Raw genomic sequence first — 19,786 nt, forward strand, 5'->3', positions numbered from 1 at the left:
GAGACAAAGGAGTGACAGCACGTTACTTAAAATACCACGGTAGCAAAGCCTGTATGACTGGGGATGCAGCAGGACTGTCATGTGTCTGAGAATGAAAGGCTCAATTTGGGAGTCTTCAATGGGAGAAGATGCCATCATCCCCTGCAAAGGGAAGTTTTTCTGGGCTTTGGAATGCTGCACTTATAATTGGAAAGCACTAATCTAACAAGCTGAATCTAGTTGAATCCAGATCCATGACATAAATCCAGTTGTATGACGATGTGTCGTAAATGCTTTGGGCCTCTACGGCAGTTGTTTAACTTAAACTGAAGAGGCTTAAGCTGTTGTTTTATTATAAAGATATTATCTCTTCTCATTGGAGTTACAAGAAGGGAAATTGCACAAATTCTTTTTAATATTGCCATCCAGTATATCCACTTGTGGCTGTAAGTTAGTTATGTTTTCTTATTGAATGCTAAACAATTTCTTGTGTTTTCCTATCAAATTAATTGCTTGCAGCTTGTTACCAATTTTTATTTTGTTTTAACTTTTGTGGAACCGTGATCTGTTCTTCCTGTTTTGCATTCAAATCGGTTGAAAACACTTGCTCTGATTCTGAGAAGTATGATGTAACTTCTAATGCCAAAAAGTTCAGGTCACTTTGACCAAGTCTCCCTCAAAATAGCTCATAAAGAAGTAAAATATTTAAAATATGTAGCTGCTGTATTTGTTATTTACTAATGGTTTATGATAGCAATTCTTCCTGACCCAAACTTTGACTTTCAAGATTGCTTAGCAGAATAGCAAAACAATAAAATAACACTGATAAACTTTTTCAACCTTTTTCTTAGCTCTTAATAATGTGGAAAAAAAAAAATCAATGTATAGTTTTGATGCATACCATCAAGAAGGGAGACTGGGGAGAGGTGTTTAAGTTTGGTCTGGAGATTTTGAGGTTGTGCCACACGTTTCTGTTACATTAGGTTAGCATCCATGCTCCTCACCTGCTGCTGGAATCTTGTCTATATTTTCTTAGTTCAAAGCCCACGCGGCCAGTCACTAGCTAATATTATTAGCCCATGACTGGATAATAGTAGTAATACCTAGCTAATGAGCTAATTACTAGCTGGTGGGACTAGGAAAGCCAGGAGCCCCTTACAGAGAGGACTCTTCTTCCAAGCTTTGAACTGAAAGGAATTTTTACCTCCAGCAAGTGTGAGGGCTAAGCTCTTGGCACAGGGGGATGAAGCCCTGCACAGCCTTTTCCTGCTGGTTAAGGACCTACACAATAATCAGGCACAAAGCAGGATTTCAGACCTGTAGTTGTAATGATTTTTTAAGAATGTATAGTTACTGGAAGTGTCACTGTATGGGCCATAAATTTTTTTGGTGTACTGCACTGAATTATTACTTTCCATTTGGCTGATTAAAATGACTGTACCAGATTGTATTTTTATTCCATTTGTTAAAATATGTACTTTGCAGTTTTAAAGCTGTACATTACAGCTACGTAATGTTAAGATCTTTGAGTGCTTTGTCAAAAATGTAATGCTAAAACAAGGGATTAGTGGATAGCCAGCAAAAGGTCATTTTGGGAGCCAACTTGTGATGCAGGAAATATATATGTGTACCGGATGACTCTATATCCTTCCAGTATTGGGTTGGATCCTATTTTCTGCAAGACCAGTGCCAATGCTCCTTTTGAGTTCAAATGGGAACAGAATCAGCACCTTTAATACATTATGTCCAAGAAAGATTGTATGAAATAAATGTATATCCTTATGTTCTGTTTCCACGAGGGTTTTCTTCAGGCATTTTTCATGAAGCAGCATCTTCATCTCTTTCTTGTGGTACCCCAGAGCAGTGAGAGGTGTGGCTGCTCTGTGTGTCTGTGGGAGGGATCCCAAACGTTGCCCTTTGGTACTTTGTTTCTCCAAAACACGGGCTGTGTAATTGAGCTATCAGAGAAAGACAGATGCTTAGATGTTAGGGGATCCTATTCATTGCTGGTGGGTAGTTAATATCATCAGCTGATTGTTTGGAGACAAATGGGAAATATCCTGAGGGTGTGAATTAGCTTTAGAGAGGATTGAGAGGTAAAGCCTGGTAAGACAATTGCTGCTAATTGGTGCCATCCTCATAAGCCTGATAGGACGGGAGTGTGCACTGATGTCTGCAGTGCTCAGATCGGGGACGAGGTACATTTATAGCAGAAAGCGTGAAAGCTTTCACTGCTGCAGCCATGCTGTACTGGATCAGGCATAAATAAAGTATTTCAGTGTCCAGAACTGTCAAACGAGCACAGAAGAGGCTCTTAAATATGTGTTACAAAAGGTTAACTATTCAGAAAACTGTTCTTTGGAGGGGGAGAGGGTGAAACTATGCTTATGAAGTTCTCAGCTTCTCTGGTTACAACCCACCAGGTCCGCAACCAGCACTGGAGTCTCATCATGGAGAGCGTGGTCCCATCTGACAAAGGAAATTATACGTGCATAGTGGAAAACCAGTATGGATCCATCAATCACACGTACCATCTTGACGTTGTTGGTAAGTAAAACTCCGTCACATACAAGACAATGTTTTTAATTAATGAATTTCTCTATTAAAACATTTAGAGCTAAACCGATACATTTTGCATTAATTTTGAAGGTGATTTCACAGTAGTCTAAAGATAAGATTTTTCTACATAACCAATTACTACATAACTTTATATATTCATGTCTCACTCGTGCCTGTAGGACTAATTACCCATACCTTGGCAAAGATGCAATATCCACGTGTACAAGTGAATTCTTGTTACGGTGATACACTTACAAGCTTACCATGATGACCAAATAGTAGATACTGATGCAATCTTAATCATTACTATTACAATTTAATTATTACCTGTACAGTTGTACTAACACAAATTTTAATAACTCCAGTTATGAAAACTGTTAAGTGATCCTTTAGGTTGCTATTATTATAGGTAAAACAATTATTTTTTAATGAAAATATAAGTATTGATTTTGGTGAAGCTAGTGCAGATCTGGAGCTTCAGGAAAGGTACTTTGCATTCTCAGCAGTATAACAGAGATTTGACTGTAGCCTGTTGTGTGAGCTCTGAGCAGTCCCTGAAACACAGATGACAAAATTGTGAAGAAGTGTTTTACCTAGGGACAAATTCTAAAAAGCTGTATGAATTCTTAGTAGTAGCAAAGCTATGATTCGGCAGGACTATTAAGCACATGTTTAATAATGTTAATTTCATAATACCGAAGTCCTATTGACTTGAATAAAGCTTTCATGTATTTATTTAAATGCTTAGCTAAATTAGAGCTTAGAGGTCTCAAGAACCAGTTCTGTTCACCCCTACTCTTGCTGATTAGCCTGGGTGGGTGTGAGCAGTTGTGTATTGATTCTGAAGGTATTACTGTCCAAAAATAATCAGTTTGTTATAATATAGACCTGCTGATTGTACCTTTGGGGATCTGAGCTGCAGTTTCTGAAGCATGTCTTGAATAGGCTTTGCTCTCTCCAAGCTTGTGAAGTGATCTGAGCATCACAAGCTCTGTGAATAAAACTTTTAAATCAATCAATATTGAAAGCAAAAATTAATTTGATTATTGTAAACTATTTTTGGCTGGTGACTGGCAGCCCAGCTTATCTTCAGTGGAGAATTCTACTGTGCATTTGGGTTTATATGACCAAAAAAGTGACAAAATTTTAATTTCCCTATTTCTTGATTGTTTTTTGCATGAACAAAAATGCATCCCTTGCATTGTTTTGGACTGTCTTTGAAAGTTGTACCTTATTTTGTCCAAGACCAATCAAATCTGCAAAAACCCACAAACCCAAAAGAAAATCAGTGCCAGCTTCTCAGGCAGCAAGAAATGAAAACATTCCCCATGTAAGTGCCAGTGAGAGTGAGTCTTTGTGGAGCAGAGGAAGAAAAAGACAATTTTGTGATGGGGATGTTGTCAGACTAAAGCCCTTCCACCAGCCCCCATACATTTACATCTTCAAAGCCAATCTGTGACCCACCCAACTCACCTGTACCTGGTTTAGGTAGTCAACACAGAAAGTGGTGAGGATTTTTATAGCCTTGGCTATATCTTGTCATCCACATTAGAGTGAGCTATTGGTATTGTTGAGGTGAACCGAGCGACTGGTAAAGCCATTTTTGTTTGAACACTTGTTTAAACAAAGTTTATGGAGGGTGCAGCAGCAACGGCTGCCAGAAATGGTAGTAAATTGTGTTCTGCGTGCCTCCGTCCTCTGCTGACCACTTTGCCGGAGGGCACAGGCTGCTCGCTTGGGCTTGCCAGGGACGAGGCTCGGTTTGCAGAGCCTGGTCCAGGAAGAATGTCAGGAAATGATGAGTTGTGGGATTTTCTGAGGTGTGTGTTTGTTTTTTTTTTTTTTTTTTTTTTTTGTTTGTTTGTTTGTTTGTTTTTTTTTTGTCTGTTTGCTTGTTTTTTTGTTTTTGTTTGTTTGTTTTTTTCTTAATCCTTTAGGGAGCCTGGATTGACTCAGCTTTGGTTTTGCCTAAATCTGTTTTATACTAGGCTACATGGGAGGAAAAAGCAGTTTTGCAATATTGGGAGTTTTCCTTGCTGAAACTAAACTGGTTAAAAATTACCCTTCCTTTCTCTGTCGACTGCTCCTTTTCCTCGTTACCACCCCAGTCCCAATCTGGCATGTTTCATGTTGACGTAAATTTCTTCACCCATTTTTTCTAGCAAATGTGTTCATGGATAATGTGGTCACTTGAGCAAATATTTGTCAGAAGCCCTCTCACCTCCTCTCTCCCTTTGAGCCTTTTGAATGTCTCACATTGAGGAATATTATGCAGAAGTTTATTTTTCCTGGCAGTAAATTATAGTGACCTGCATGAATGAATGGAATGGTAATAAGGATTATGTCATTTATTTAAATGTCTATTCCTTTCCTATGGAGAGGCAGAAATGTAAATAATGAGATTTTTTAAAAGCAACTAGGGATTTGGTGTGCTAGGTACCCAGCTGATGGCACCCAGAGAAGCCCTGATTTTCTCTGGCTGAACATTCAGCATTTTCTGATGCTTGGGCCCTGTAGGATATGGAACCAGACGTCCAAAAGTGACTTTTTCAAGTCACAACCTGCCTTTTGGAGTTCTGCATACTTAATCATTTTACTTCCTTTTTGCATTTAATTTGGTAAGTTAAAGGCTGTGATTGTTAGTTTACTTTGAAAACATATGTATGGGAATGTGCACCCTAGGATACCTGTGTTGAGTTTACTGTGAGTCTTCCAAGAGATACTGCATTGGGACTTTAACCTAGAAGGGGGATTGGTGTTAGAAAGCTCAGACATTTCTCTGTTGCTGAAAGCTTGTAATAATCATGGAGGTTGGGCATAAAATTGCTGAAGCAGTAAATTAAGGCTGGCCAGAAGGGGAAACTCTGACAGTTTTTCAAGTTAAGACAGTTCTACAGAAGTTAATTTTGTGCTTTCCTTTTTTTTTTTTTTTTTTTTTTCTGTTTTCATATGAATTTTCAGTTCTCACAGGGTTGTGTAGAGTTATGGATGTTTGTTTAGGGGCAATGGTGTATGTAGACTGCTTCTTACAAACTTCAGGTTGTAATTTTAAGTCAAGGTGTGTGTAGAAAACGGTCAGCTGAAAGCCTCTGAAATTGCTTTTCCTATATGGTTTAACTGGTTCCAGAGTTGATTAAGTGTAAGTAATAGCAAATGGTATTAAACATGGTAACATATTACATTAACATGAGCATCTGACTGTATGGTGTAATGTAGAGAACCCTCTGATTATGTCACAGATTTGGGAGGTATCCCAGCAAAAATTGTGCCAAATAATGACACAATGCTAGTTAGGAATATCCAGTATTACTTGATGCCAATAACTTTCCAAACCTTGAACTCTTTTGACAATTAAAAGCCTGGAGCCAGCAGGGCTGAGTAGTTTTCAGTCAGAATGTAGGTGTGAAGTATTCTCATTTTTACCTTGTAATTACTTGCAAGAACCCTCTTAAAATAGTCAACTCAGCTCAGATGGTCTCATTCAAATTTACAAACCTGGCAAAACCATTGCACTGAATTTTTAACAATGGGAGTAGAAAATGCTGAAGAAAAAAGCAGCATGTCTTTGGCAGCCTCTCTGTATTGCACAGGATACTTGTGTACATTGACAGTGTTATTGGGGAATTGTCCTTTTGAGTTGGCCAGGATATTCTGTGTTGGACAAAGTTGTTATTTAAATGTTTGGGATACCCCAATCAACTGCCTTTTCCTCTCTCCTCCTCCTCCATTTCAAAACAGGGACTGAAGCAGGCTGTATGCAGGGCTTTGCTCAGGGATACAAATGTGTTAGATTACAGTAGTGGCAAATGGTGGTGATAAGAAACTCTGTGACGATTCTGTGAAAGAGAGACAAGTTGATTTTACCTTTTTATTGGAGTACTACCCAGAGGCTTCAATTAATATTGGATACTTATTGTCCAAGGCAATGTGCCAGAACACAGTAATTGCTTACAACTGAAATGCAGAGAGAGCGGGAGAAGGAAATGTCACTGTCCGTTTTATAGATGAAAAACCGAGCTGTGGAGCGATGAAATTTCTTGCCCTGGGTCACACAGGAAGCTGGTGGCAGAGCCAAGAAGTAAAGCTGGTACTTGAATCCTAATCCAGTACCTTAATTAAAAGAATGTTCTTTCCCTTGTACAGTTTAGCCCATCAGCTGTTTTTTTACATGCAGCTGAAGTGCCTTTCTGTGCTTTTGTATTTAACAGTAGGTAGAAACTCACATTTTTATAGTAAGCTTACTAACAGACTAACTCCATTCTCATTAAACATATATAAAGTCATGCAGTCTTAAGGGAGAATGAATGAAAACGATGTGGTTTTCACTTATGGATTGTATTGTAGTGAATCCGGGTTGTAGGAAGCAACGTGGGAATGCAGCCACTGAGACTTGTATATAATTAGATCACTCTTGGATTGCAATTATCGCTGGAGTACAGTTTCAGCAGCGGCTGTTCTGTTTAAGCATGGAAGTAACTAATTGAATTTATATTTTAATGGCAAAAAAAAAGGTTAGTCTTTGAGCAGTCCTAGTGCAGGTAGCCATTTCTGTCCTATTTAATGTCATCGTCTAGGGAAACAAAAGATGGTTTGGTTTCAGATGAAGTTCAGCACGTTACCTCATTGACTGGGTTTTATAAGCAGCTGCAATAGCACAACACATCTTCCAAGAATGTATAAGAAGACCTTGCTGTTTACTATAAAAATTAACACAACTTGTCACAAATATATTTAAAAAAAAAAAAAAAGTCCCTTTGAAGGCAGTTTAGCTGTATTTTGACCAGTTTCTAATTTGCCTAACAGTTGTGCCTTTGGCTCTTGCTACTGAGGAGTGAACTCCAGAGGTGGCAGAATATCACGCAATTGTCCCTTAACAGTAATTTGTATTTTTGTACGAAAACAGTGTAAGAATAACTTCTCATCCAGGAAGCATTTTAAATGACTCTCAGTTTGTGCCCCAGAAATCTCATGTATGAGTAGTTTTACTAATGGGTGTGCAGAAAAACGCTTTTATTCTGAAGTCTTGGAGGTTTTAGAGAACTTTAGGATTAATTTACTCTTGTTTTTTACAGCATGTTGTTAAAAAAAAATCTGATTTAAAATGGAATCAACTTTTTACTCTTGGTACTTCACTGTTTATATTTCCCTTAGTTTAGGCGGAAGAAAAAACTTTGCCTTTGTTTCTAGTCAGTTTTATTTTTGGATTTCCATGTGCTCTCAGAGTCTCTAGCTGCGAAAATGGCACAGACGCATTTTTTTTTTTTTTTTTTTTAAAGACATGTTTCCATTTTGTCATTCCCAAGTTCATAGGAACATATGCATTGTTGTTTGCTTTTTTGCCAAGGCTTGTTTTGTCAAAATAAAGTTCAGTATTAGTTTGACTTAACTATAGTACGTTCCTTAATTTCCAAATAATTATTTTTAGGATTCAGATTACATACGAAAAAGGAACTGACACCCAACTAAATACATGCCTTGGACATTGCATCACTAATGTCTGGCAGGAGCTAAGTGTAGGTATTACAACGAAGCCTAAACTTGCATTTCTGGCAGATGTGCTTGTAGTTGTTGACTTGCTCTTTACATGGACAAGCTTTGGCTTGACATCTTCACCCAAGTGCTTGCGGCATGGGACATGATGAGACAGGGGCTGAAAGCATGAAGGAATCCACGCTGATGCTTGCCCTCAGGTATTTGCATAGGCCAAGAGGGAAGAAGATTTTATTTAATGTACCGATAAGCCCAAGTGTGGACTTTACACCTGGCACTAGGCTTTTGGCAAGGTGTGTGCATCTGAAAAGAAATTACACAAATTGTTTAGTGCTGGAGGCTGTGTGGTTCACTCCTGAAAACAAAGACCACAGTGTGATGGTTCAGCTGAGGGAAAATTAAAGCTTATGGTTTTTTTTCCCCTTAATAAGGTAAAAATATTCCAACCCCCTAGTTCTACAATGTTAAAGCTTCTGATTTCATTGGTGTAGTCTGGCTAAATTATATTTTATGGACAAATACTAGTGTCATTACTTCATCTGCTGGGTGAACAGTGAATTTATCATGTTTGGAATGTTTTCCTGCAGGGTCTGTTGTGGGAGGAATGGTCTCCCTGTCCCACTTTCTGTCTTATTACAGCCCCAAGGCAGGTATTTCTCTTTCTTTTGATGAATGATGAACAGGATATTGTTTCAGCTCTGTTATTATCATTTTTAATCATGCCTTCTAATTTGTGCAGCATCCTACTCGTGGAAATGCAAGTAGGAATTTGCACAAGGTGTCTGAAGATGCTAACAAGACTGTCTTGCTAAATGTGCAGTTGGCATGTATCTAAAGCCATGTCTGTGCATAATAAGAGGGTCTTTTGGCCTAATCTAGTCTTTTCTAACAATTTTGTTACTGAAAAAAATGGCAGTAAATTGGTGAAGTTACATCCTCTTGAAAATAAAAAAGCAGAGAAAAAAACCCTTAAATTATCACAAATATAAAAAAGTCGTAAATGAACTGTGATACCGACTGGATGAATGGACCATATTAAAGGCGAACACAGGGTTATTAATCAAGTCTGTCTTATTAATGAGGAGTTTGCACCTGCATTTCTTCATGTTGTCCCTAAGCGCGGGAGGAAACACAGAGGTGGAACAACCCCATGGCTGCAATGGGATGAATCCTAACTGAGGCCAACCATACTAGCATTTTTTGGGATTAAACAGGGATTAAGAGGATTAAGAGAGATGTAGCAGAGGTGGAAGTGGATGGAGATGGCACTCGGTGGTAGGTATCAGGGGTTGTGCCTGACTGTAATGGGCTGAGGCTAGTGGGGACAGGATTGGGAGGATACAAGAGTGAAAGAGTGTGAGGAGTCTTCCCAGAGATTTGCAATACAGGAGAGAAAAAAAACCTTGAGGGGTGGTATCCGGGTGAGATAAGTAAGAGTGTAAGAGATCTGACAGTACTAAAGTGTGGACAGCTCAGCAAAATGTGAAATTCTGTGGCTATTTAAGGAAAAAAAAAAAAAAAAGTTGCATTTACAACCTTCATGTTGGTATCTTCTCCCTGCTCTACAAACCACTGTATGGCTTGAAATCCAGAGGTTGCTGTGTTTTACCAGTTTCCAGGATTTTAAATCATCAGGTCACTTTTGGATTTTGGATTACTGCCGCTCCCATGGTACAGCTTCAACAGCAGTTGTTCCATTTAAACATAAAAAGCCACATTAAGAATCATAGTTTGTTAAGCACTTTTGAATATTGAACTGCTCTATAAATATAAAATATTAAGTTTATTTTTTCAGGTTGCTCTTTAAAAGGTTGCATGAATATGTTGAAATTTTTGACTGTTCATGAAGGAAAAACACTGATACTGTCAGAACTTCAGTTGAGTGAAGAGTTCAACATGACAGTGTATTAGTTGAAATAAAGTTATTCCACCATTTTTACAAGACACTTGTTAAAGTATAAAATTGCATATACTTTTAGGGATTTTTAATCACAATCACAAATTAGATGATCAAAACAGTTGCTCTTGAGTTGTTCATGTATTCTGCATTTACAAGTGAATATATATGCATTGGCTAATGTTTATACCTGCAGCATTTTTTCTGCTATTAGATTGGGTTATATGCATTACTGACCAACATACTTTAATTTCAGCACTTGGTTTCAGATGTACCTTTCTTTTGATATCTGTGCTAATGCACAGTCTAGTGTTTGTGAAACCCACCTATGTCTACATTTGAATGAATATTCCAACAAATTACTCCCCTACACACACTCTTCAGTGAAATTTTCTCAGCAATGAAATTTTTTTCAGAACTTTTCTCCGAAACCTGTTGCTCAGCCAGAGGTTGGTGATGGTGCTCCCAGCTCTCAGGTTTGTAGGAAGCTGGCTTTTCAGAGTGTGTGCTGAAAGGCAGGAAAATGTAGGTGTAGCAGAGAAGTTGAGAACTGTAGAAAGTAATAGAGAAAAACTTGTTTTGGAGCACAAAATTTGTGTCCAAGCATGGCCAGCCTAAGCGCTTGCCATGAACACTGTTGCATCTTGCAAACTTTGCCTGGATTTACCTGAATTACTAGAAATATAATGACAAATGTGTATAATCAGGGTATTCCTCAAGAGCGGTCATCTTCAGCATCTGGTCCAACGTTTAGAGCAGGTTATGGATTCTGTGCTGCAGAAGTGAGTGTGATCCCGATGGAGGGACATCTCCCCTCCTGACGTGGGACTGCAGGAAGGCGAACTTCATCACCGTGGAAGGCAAGCCCAAAGGCTGAGTGGGGTCCAACATAGACGTGTCTTGAGGCTGAGACAGGATGGTGCAGCACCTGACATTGAAACTCTGGGTGCTGGAGCTTCTCTCCTGCCCTGAGAGCCTGTGCACGGCCAGCCAGCCCGGTCTAACAGGGGAGGCAGGGAGCTGGGGAAGGGAGAACACCACCGTCCTTCCGATAATTCCACACCTGCGTTGCTCAAAAGAGCAAGTGTGCTGTGTAAGAAAAGGGGGAGAAGTGTAGAAATAAAAGAGGCCTTTTAAAGGTTTACATAATCTTTTCCATTTTAGTTTAAAGGCAGCGCTGTTTTCAGGAAAGGAAATTTGGAGGATGAAAAATATGCAGTCAGGTCACAATAACAACAGCAATAATAACTCCCACTGTGTGCTTTATGGCATCACTGGGTACGCTGGTGAGTTAAACCCACTGCAGCTGGGAGAGGACATCATCCCTGTGGGACAGATGCTGTTTGCCAGGCATATGGTAAACCTTTGGCAGAGCCTACTGGAGAGCCCAGTCCAGTGATGCTGGACCTCAGCATTGTCTCTGGTTATTACAAAGCAGCTGAGTGCTGGGAACTGTGCACAGTACAAAGGGTGATATATCTGTGTATAAAATTAATGCAGTTTCTGGAAAAGGCCAGAACAATAAAATTTTACCACTTGTCCGTGAGAAGTCACAAGTTGTTTTTCATATTCTTTTGTAGCCTTTTTCTTTTTGGGTACACTGAAAAGAATTTAAATGAAAATTTCAGCTCCTCATTGTTCTGTTTCCCATATTTTTTTACACCAAAAAAAAAGGACTCTCCCCTCTCTGTTCAGACATGTATGAAGATTTTGCTTATGGTTGTACCATGTGAAGGATGCTGCAAGCTTCAAGATTAGTGTTGTACAACTCTTGCTGCTATGACTTTTTCTGTTCCATGGAGCTGATGAAACGCACTCTGTGTCAGCCTGACAATAGGGTTTTGCTTTAAGGACAAACTGGTCTTAAAATCCTGTTGATAATTTAATGTTTTAAAACAAGACTGTTCATGTTGCCTGCCTTAGCCCTGGGCTTACTGGACATTCCCGTCTCTTTTAACCCTTTAATATACATGAGATTTGAAAGGATAGCTTTTAACTAGTTCTGATTTATTATTTTTTTTTCTTTTTTACCTACTGTTTTCATTGATATTAGTGGGCTTTGTATCAAGCCAAATAAGTCAGTCTTGCTTCCTTTCTTTACTTTGGCTTGCTGCCACATGAGAGAGGTGTGCTGATGAACCTATGCTGCAAAGTTGTTATGCGAAGATGGATTTTTTAGCTCAAATGCACATAGGCCAGCAAGCTGAAGCTGTGCTGTAGAGTTATCCAAAAAGACAGATGGGATAACAACAGTGGGAGCTTTGCCTGCTGGAGAAACAGTGCCATTGCTTCAAATCAGAGGCGAAGGTAGTGAAGCCAAGGACAAAGAGTTTGAATACACCTGATTAGTTTCTGTAAAAATTTTGAGAAGGCACTGCCCTTTACTTGACTAGCCTTGGTAAGTAGGAGGTCTTCAGTGGCACAAGGGAGTTAGATGGGGTGGCAAAGGCCTTGGTATGTGTAGGAAATGGGTCTGCTTCTGGTATCTGTGACAAAATTTTAATCTTTAGAACTGAAATTCTTTAATAGTCAGTGTTCATATGTTTGATTTCATGAGAAACTGTTCAGTGATAACAGGGAATATATGGAGTGTGGTTCCTTGCTGTCTCACTTTATGCTGACTGCTTGATATTGGTCCACAGACCAAAGCAGAGATGGATGTTTGGACCCACTAGTTAGTAATGATGAAGTGTGTGACACGGCAGCAGAAAGAAATTACTCAGGTTTGTATAAAAGGCTTCCAAATTTGAGGACAGAGGGAGTTTAGAAAGTGGTTATGGGGGTTAGCTTCTCACTCCCAGATGCACGAGCAGATCCCTGTGCTGCTCCAGGCCCTGCCGGGTTCGCCTGTGAGGGCCAGGAGCTCCAGCTGCAGCGATACCCATTTGAGCTCTTGGCCACTGAGGTGACTTCTTCAGGTAGCATTGGGCCAGTAGGAAATGCTATACGTGGAGACTCCTGCTGTACAGCAACACTGAATAGTATGAACATTTGTTGTCTGACAAAAGATGCCAAAATTTGTAAGGCATGATTTCATCAGCACTGATAATGCTGGTCTGATCCATAAGCTAGTCTTCCTGAAAGTTCTTTATCAAGCATTCTTGCCAGGGATAGTCTTTATCTCTTAGCATTTAATGACAGTGACCTGTTATTCCTTGTAGCCTTAAAACATCTTCTGAATTTGCAGAGTTTGGGAAGAGATCATTGTCCCTAACTTGCTGTGGATGCTACCTTGGCATGTATAAATTATCTCTGTGATGACTGACGAGTGTGTATGTATGTACATATAAATGGAACATGACAGTTCAGCAGTACTTCTGAACTGGCCATGAACAACACGCAGTGCTTCATATTATGCAGAAAGGAAACCAAACTGACATGCAGCTGGTAGAAGCTGCTCAGCTCCAGGCTCACATATATATAGTGTATGAGATTAATTAGAAGGCATTTTGTGTACACCTGCTCAGTTGTTTCTGATCTTTTGAAAGAGCAGCCAGCACTCAACCTTACTCCTCTATGCCGTGGAGCAAATAGTGGAGTTAGAAGTGTTTTTCTTCCAGCATTTCATAGAGCGCAGGCCCCCCTAAGCAATTGCTTAGTGCTGGAGAAAGGAAGCAAAGGTTTGGCTTGGCCTGTGTGTAGAAAGCTACCTTGAAGGAGGAAATTCCTGTGGGGACTCTGACATCTGTTTGGTTAGACCCCTCCTACGCCACTCCACCTAGGGGTATGGAGAGCAAGCGTAGTTTCAAATTGGGTCCTTTGTATGAACTTGGATAATGCTGGATTTATAGAGAAATCTGAGTTGCAATTCCTCATGCCTTGGCTGTTCCTGGAACTCTCCTCAAAAGAGCTCTCTAATTCAGTGAGCAATAATTAATCTAGCATCTGAGTGCTTGTGAACTGAGGCCAGGTTTGCAGCTTGTGTAGGTGGGATCTTTCATGAAGCACAGTGATCCTTGTATCTCTCCTTACAAACTGGTTCTTTAGCTGTCAGCTAGGGTGGGATAGAAGCTAGAAGGGTCTTCACTTGCTGAACAGTGAGGGATTGACAAACATTTAATCTTTCTTTTAATGATTGATATTTAGCCCAAATAGCTAGTGGTAAGGGACAGATATCCTGTGGTTGGCCCAGTGGCTTTAGTATATGCCCTCACCCAGTGGCAGGTATCTGCACCACTGAAAAACATCAGCAATAATAGTAGGTATGTGTACAGTCTCAACAGGGATGCCAAAAATTGAACATAGATACAGGGTGGCTTGCACAGGTAGAGAGAGTTGTTCCCTCAAATTGTGTCTGAAATGGGCATTAGTGCCAATTCTGAGAAGAAATGATATTTCAGTGTTGAGGTGGCATGGCGTGCACTGGCCCCGTGGGAAGCTGGAGCTATACCTGGGAGATTTTACCTTCCTGTCAATTCCAGACAAACGTTAAGTCACCTGAGAATTTCCCATATACCTGCATTTTCTGTTGGAGCAGTTTTGGTAATTCTGTGGGTATGGTTTGGAAGAGGGCATAAAGAGGGGTTTCTGGGTATCCTAGAGATGGGTGACACCGCTGGCTTCCTGCTCCACGAGGCTTGTCTGTGGGTCAGTTGGTGGCAGGAGGGATGTGTCAGGTGGATATACATTTGTCTGTAAAGTATCTGCCAAGGGAATCCCCACGTTGGATGGGAGAAGACACATTCAGAAGACACGCTGTTGGATGGGAGAAGACACACTCAGTTAATTCGGGGACAGAGCCATGTAGCAGCATGTTCCTTCATCAGCAGTGCTGCTCCCAGACCTCATCGACCTTCTGGGTCCTCCCATGTTAGGTACGTGGCTCAGTGGAAATGGTGGGAGAGTGCTGCATACTGGGTGAAGATGAAACACGGGAGAAATATTTCAGTCCAAGTGTATGATGAAAAGGCTGTGATTTTTTTTTTTTTTTTTTGTTGTTGTTAAAGCTGAAAGGTCAGTCTTGTAAGTTTGGGATACTAAGCCAAAGCCAAGGCAAGACTCTGTGATTACAGTCTGGCCTAAAACACTGTAGGATGCTTTTGAGACCCATACTTTACAGGATAATTAGTGTTTTCCAAAGCAACAGATGTTGCACGATCAGAAGGAAGGTGGTTGGGAATGGGCAGTGTTTTCATTGAACAGGGTCTAGACTGCTGCTGAAGACTTCCCAAGCTCAGAGTCAGGAAAAATAACCAACTAGAGCTGAACGTGCTGTGCTGACCAGGGCAAGTGTAGAAGAGGGCACAGCGGGTCTGTGTTTTCAGTTAAGCAGAGAGACAGCTGGAACTGCTTCATTTTTTATTCAGTGATGACTGAATACACAGAACCTCTATCAGGGGCTATCTCTCCAGAATGGTCACTGGTACACTGAGAGGCATCATTTGAGGGAGCCCTCTGTAGCTTCACGTTGGCAGCCATCAAGATGACTCCTTGAGAGTCAGTAACGTTTCAAAACTGGTATTAAAGACCGGTATAAATGTGTCTAATTAAAAATTGTGGAAAAGAATTAGAGAACTTTTTTCTCCATCCCTACTCCCTCCCCCACTTAATTGAGGATCTCCCCATTGTCTCCCAAACTTTTTTGGTCTTGCATTTGCTATTCAGCTTTTCAGCTCTTATTTTCCTAGCCTGTACTTGAATCACACATTTTCAAGGAGAGGAAACAAGCGTATTCAAAAGGGGAAAATAAGAGTAGTTTTAATTTTTCTTTTTTTTTTTAAGAATCAGATGCCTTATCCAAAGCCCATTGAATTTCATGTGAGTTTTTCCCTTGACTTCAATGGGCTTTGGTTCTGGCTTTTAGCTCCCATGAAAGGTCCTGAACTGTCTGTGCTAGGGTGACAGGGAGGCTTGGATAGACAATTACCAGAGCTCTTCTCAGCCCCTGGCACAGCCAGGTTGCTAAGGAGACTTGGCCTTGGGATGGGCCCCAGAGCTCTCCCCTTCCGGGGTTATTGTCTCCTCTCCCTGCCAAGGCACTCCAGTAGCGGCAGAGCCACTCTTTCACTCACAATATGCTCTACTTTGGCCTCTGGCAGCAGCAAATCCTGCCCTACGTCTTCCTTCTGCCAGTACACCCAGCGAACAGCCTCTCTTCCCTCAGGTTTTCCATCCCTGCACACCCCTCACTAGGACCAGAGTGGTGGGATCACATCTTCTGGCCTCTGTAGGCTGTGAAACTTGGTTTTTGGCCCCTATCACCCACCTCTGTACCCCAGCGTCTTCACCTCATATGTTTGCATCGTGACTTTTCTGTCTGTCTCCTCTCTGGTTTCCCTCTGTTGGCTGCAGCTGGTCAACAAAAAAAAATGGAGGAGGTAAAGCAAAGGATGGGAGAGAGATGAGGCCCTTTTGTAGGAAACACCTGTCCTGGGACTTAAACTTCTTAAAGAGCCGATTCTCAGGACTCCTTGGGAAGTGTGCAGGCTCCAGTAGTCATTTCCAGGGTAATTCTTCCAGTCATGTCTACCTCCATCGGCTGTGGCAGGATGGGCTCCCACCCATCTCCAGGTGTCCCGCAGGGCTGGGACCCTCCTGGGCAGCTCCTTCCATTGCGCCAGTTTTTTTGAAACTTGGAATTTTCCAGATTTTCTGGATTCTTTGCAGCTTTCTCTCTTGGAGGAAAGTATTCTGAAGTTTTAACATTAACAAGCTAAATGACAAGTTTCTTCTAAGCCATTGGGCAGGTCTCTTTGTCAGGTGTCTTTTCAGATAGCAAGTCTGTCTATAGATAAGCAAGCAGAATTGCTCAAGCAATTCTGAGCGGAAATGCTCAGGCCCTAGGCACTTTTATGGTGGTGTAAAATTTAGATGCTTATAGCCTTGAATATGACATTCCTCTCATGAGCAATCATTTTCGCTCTGCCTTTTGTAGATAATTGACTCCTCAAATGGGAATGATGATGGTTTTGTATCTAAACTGCAAGTTGGAGACAGCAAGCTGGTATCTGTCTCTTAAGGTGGGATCCAGCATTAAGCACGCTTTCTCTTTAAAAAATTAGTATAAAGTTAGACTTTGGGAAGAACCAGAATAAAAATCAAATGTAACATATGGAGATTTATATGTAATTATCAGCTTGGCTCAATTACATTCAGATCAATATAGAGAAAATACCTTTCAATTTAAAAGAATTTTAAACATCCATTACATTAACTTCTAAACATCTGTTACATTTCAGCTGAACTAGGAAGGTCTGTTTGAGAAAGCAGGGCCTATCTATGAAAAGCCTTATAGATCTGTATGTAGTTCACTAAGTAACTAATATTTATGTTAATAAAATTAGTATCTACTACTTCTTATGGTCCTTATGATGTACTGTTTTAGTATGCTTGAAGACAGCTAATCTATGGGGTGATTTTCTGTATTATATCATATGCTGTGGCCTTGTTTTTGAAACGCTAGCAGTGAGAGTGGAACACTGAAATTGCTTTGTTCAGGGAGCAAATATTTATTTCTTCAGGCTTTGTTTAAATTCAGTATTAATGAGCAAGGGGAATATTGAAATCAGTAGGGCTACAGAGCTACAAGTTTGGTTGCCAACTTGTTTTGCATGAAAATATTATTTCTCTGAGTTAACTAACGAGATGTATATGGTCACTGTGGTTTAGTGATGATCCTGATTATTAGGTTATGTAAGGCTAATGATAAAATTAGTTTCACCAGCCTTTAAGATTTTTTTTTTAAAGGCAACTTTGACTCTTTTGCTAGTCTTTAGTAAAAAAGAACACACCGTTTTCATCTAAAATTAGTGTAGCCAGTTGTTTGAGTGATGATATCTGCTTACAAATGTATGGCTTGTATTTTAAATGCTAAATAGTGATGTGAGATTTATGAATATGGTTTTGACAGTACCTATTCTTAAGCAGAGTCTTTAGATGTGTGTGGTTTGAAGAGAAATAGGAAAGACAGGATAATATCCTGAAATGACTATTTCCAAGAAATGATACTATACAGGATTATACTTGGTAGCAATTAGCAGAAGTTTCTCCATATTTAGTTATTTTCCCCAGTACTGAGTGTATTTCTTGTGGTCGTTGGACTCCAGGATTGTCATGAAACCCTGCTGAATTTGCATTATGAAGGTTATGTTATTCTGTGCTGCTTGCCTGTGTGGGCATAGGAATACTCCCTCCTGCTGAAGTGGGAGAGTGAACAAACACTCATCATTGCTCCATATGTTGCAGGGCAACTAAAGTTTATTTTTAATACATTTACCCTTGGAGAAGAAATTTCACAAATAGCTATACATATACACGTATACATATGCACACACTTCATTTAATTTTTTTAAAAGGAATTTGGGAACAAGAATGTAAGAACTTTGCTTTTACTTCTTTGTTTTGCCTCCTCGTTTTTGGTAGAGGAAATGTTTGACAGTCATCAATAAAAGATTAAATCATTGATGGATATCGGGGTAAACTAAACACGTTTTGTGTGTTGATGCTGGCATAGTAGGAACTTTTCCAAGATGTTTCAGGCCTCATTCTCTGGTTTGTTTAAGGGCAGAGAATAAGGTCACAAAGGAAATCAAACCCTGATGTGGAGAAATGAAACATGAGGCCTACTGACTTCTAAAAAACATTTTAAATAACATTCTCTAAGGTTTCATTTTATACCGAAGGCAGCTGTAATAAGTTTTGGAAGATGGTGTAAGGTTTCTATTAAAGAAAGATTTTTGCTTGCTGTTTTTGTACCCAAATGAAGGAGTGAGAGATGGAATTAGAGCTTACTTAGTATAAGGTGAGAAACTAAAAGTTCTCTCCAGAACTGTAAAATACTAATTTATATGTTCGACTGTAATTTACAAATTAAAAAATATTAAACTGTTCCTAGATCTTTGAAAATGACACACATTGCCATGGAATAATTTAATGACTGCAACACAAATGTACTTTTGCCACAAGTAAAATAAGACTGCTGCTTTGTAGTATGCTGCCAGTGTAGCCTCAGTGAGTAAATTCCCAGTAGATGTTTGCTGCATGCCAAATATATTGAACGGTATAAAAGATCCCATTGTTCCATGGACATCATTATTTGCTATTATACTTGCAATGTTTACTTGTGAAACAGTTTATTGGAAACTAGTATGTTTAAGAAGGAAAGCTTGATTTGAAATTCAGTTGATTTGGCTTGCAATGTCAAAGCTTGTACAGTCTCTAAAAATAAATATTTTGGTCTGCTGTATTTTACTTATCTTTCAAAAGAATTCCTGGAGCAGGGGAGAATGGACAGCTCAGGCTGGGGATGGGCAATGGGCGTTTCACTTCTAGTTCATAGGTTGAAAGTATGTGTAGGTCACTATTAATTTTACATTCTTACAAAAAGAGATGGACAGAATTAAGTTTGTGTGAAGAAGGTGGTGAGTTCCCATTTCAGGCTGATGAAACTGCAGTTTGGAAGGTTTTCAGGGGAGGGTGGCAGGGTTCATCCCGCTCACTGGATAATAAAAAAAATGTGGTAACCATGGCTGTCATTTAGAGGACTTTCTCTTACACGATGTTTGAGTGCAGAATTTTAATGCTTTACCTGCTTGACTTGTCCAGCAAAAAAAAAAAAAGCTGTTGGTGGCCCTGGAGGCTGGGGAGCTGTCTCGTGCCCTGCTCACCGACCAGAAGATTTTAGCAGCTTTTAAATCAGGCTTAGTGAGGGTGATGGAAAGCTGCCTCGCTGTCATAGCTGAGGGTGAGGCTTCTATGGGTGCTTTGCCCAAAGACTCTGTCTATCGCATCCACAAAATTGGGCTGGAGGCACCGGCTGCAGTGGCTCTGTGGGTACCCAAATGATACAGGGTGCACGTGGTATATTTGCTGATGTAAGCTTCACCAAGAATGTTTGATAGATGCTTAAACAAGTCCGTAGAT

General features: G+C 40.1%; 1 protein-coding gene across 11 annotated transcripts in view; it reads left to right on the plus strand.

Annotated features, from left to right (window-relative positions):
* FGFR2 (fibroblast growth factor receptor 2) overlaps positions 1 to 19,786 on the plus strand; it is an 88,674-nt gene that overhangs the window by 33,590 nt on the left and 35,298 nt on the right. For all 11 annotated transcript variants that reach the window (XM_042797793.1, XM_042797901.1, XM_042797953.1 and 8 more), the window contains one exon: positions 2,403 to 2,526. In XM_042797793.1, the coding sequence (XP_042653727.1) occupies positions 2,403 to 2,526 (124 nt within the window). The remainder of the gene's footprint in view (positions 1 to 2,402; positions 2,527 to 19,786) is intronic.

Source organism: Tyto alba, unplaced genomic scaffold (assembly GCF_018691265.1).
Source record: "Tyto alba isolate M040663 unplaced genomic scaffold, T.alba_DEE_v4.0 Super-Scaffold_1, whole genome shotgun sequence".
Lineage (NCBI taxonomy): Eukaryota > Metazoa > Chordata > Aves > Strigiformes > Tytonidae > Tyto > Tyto alba.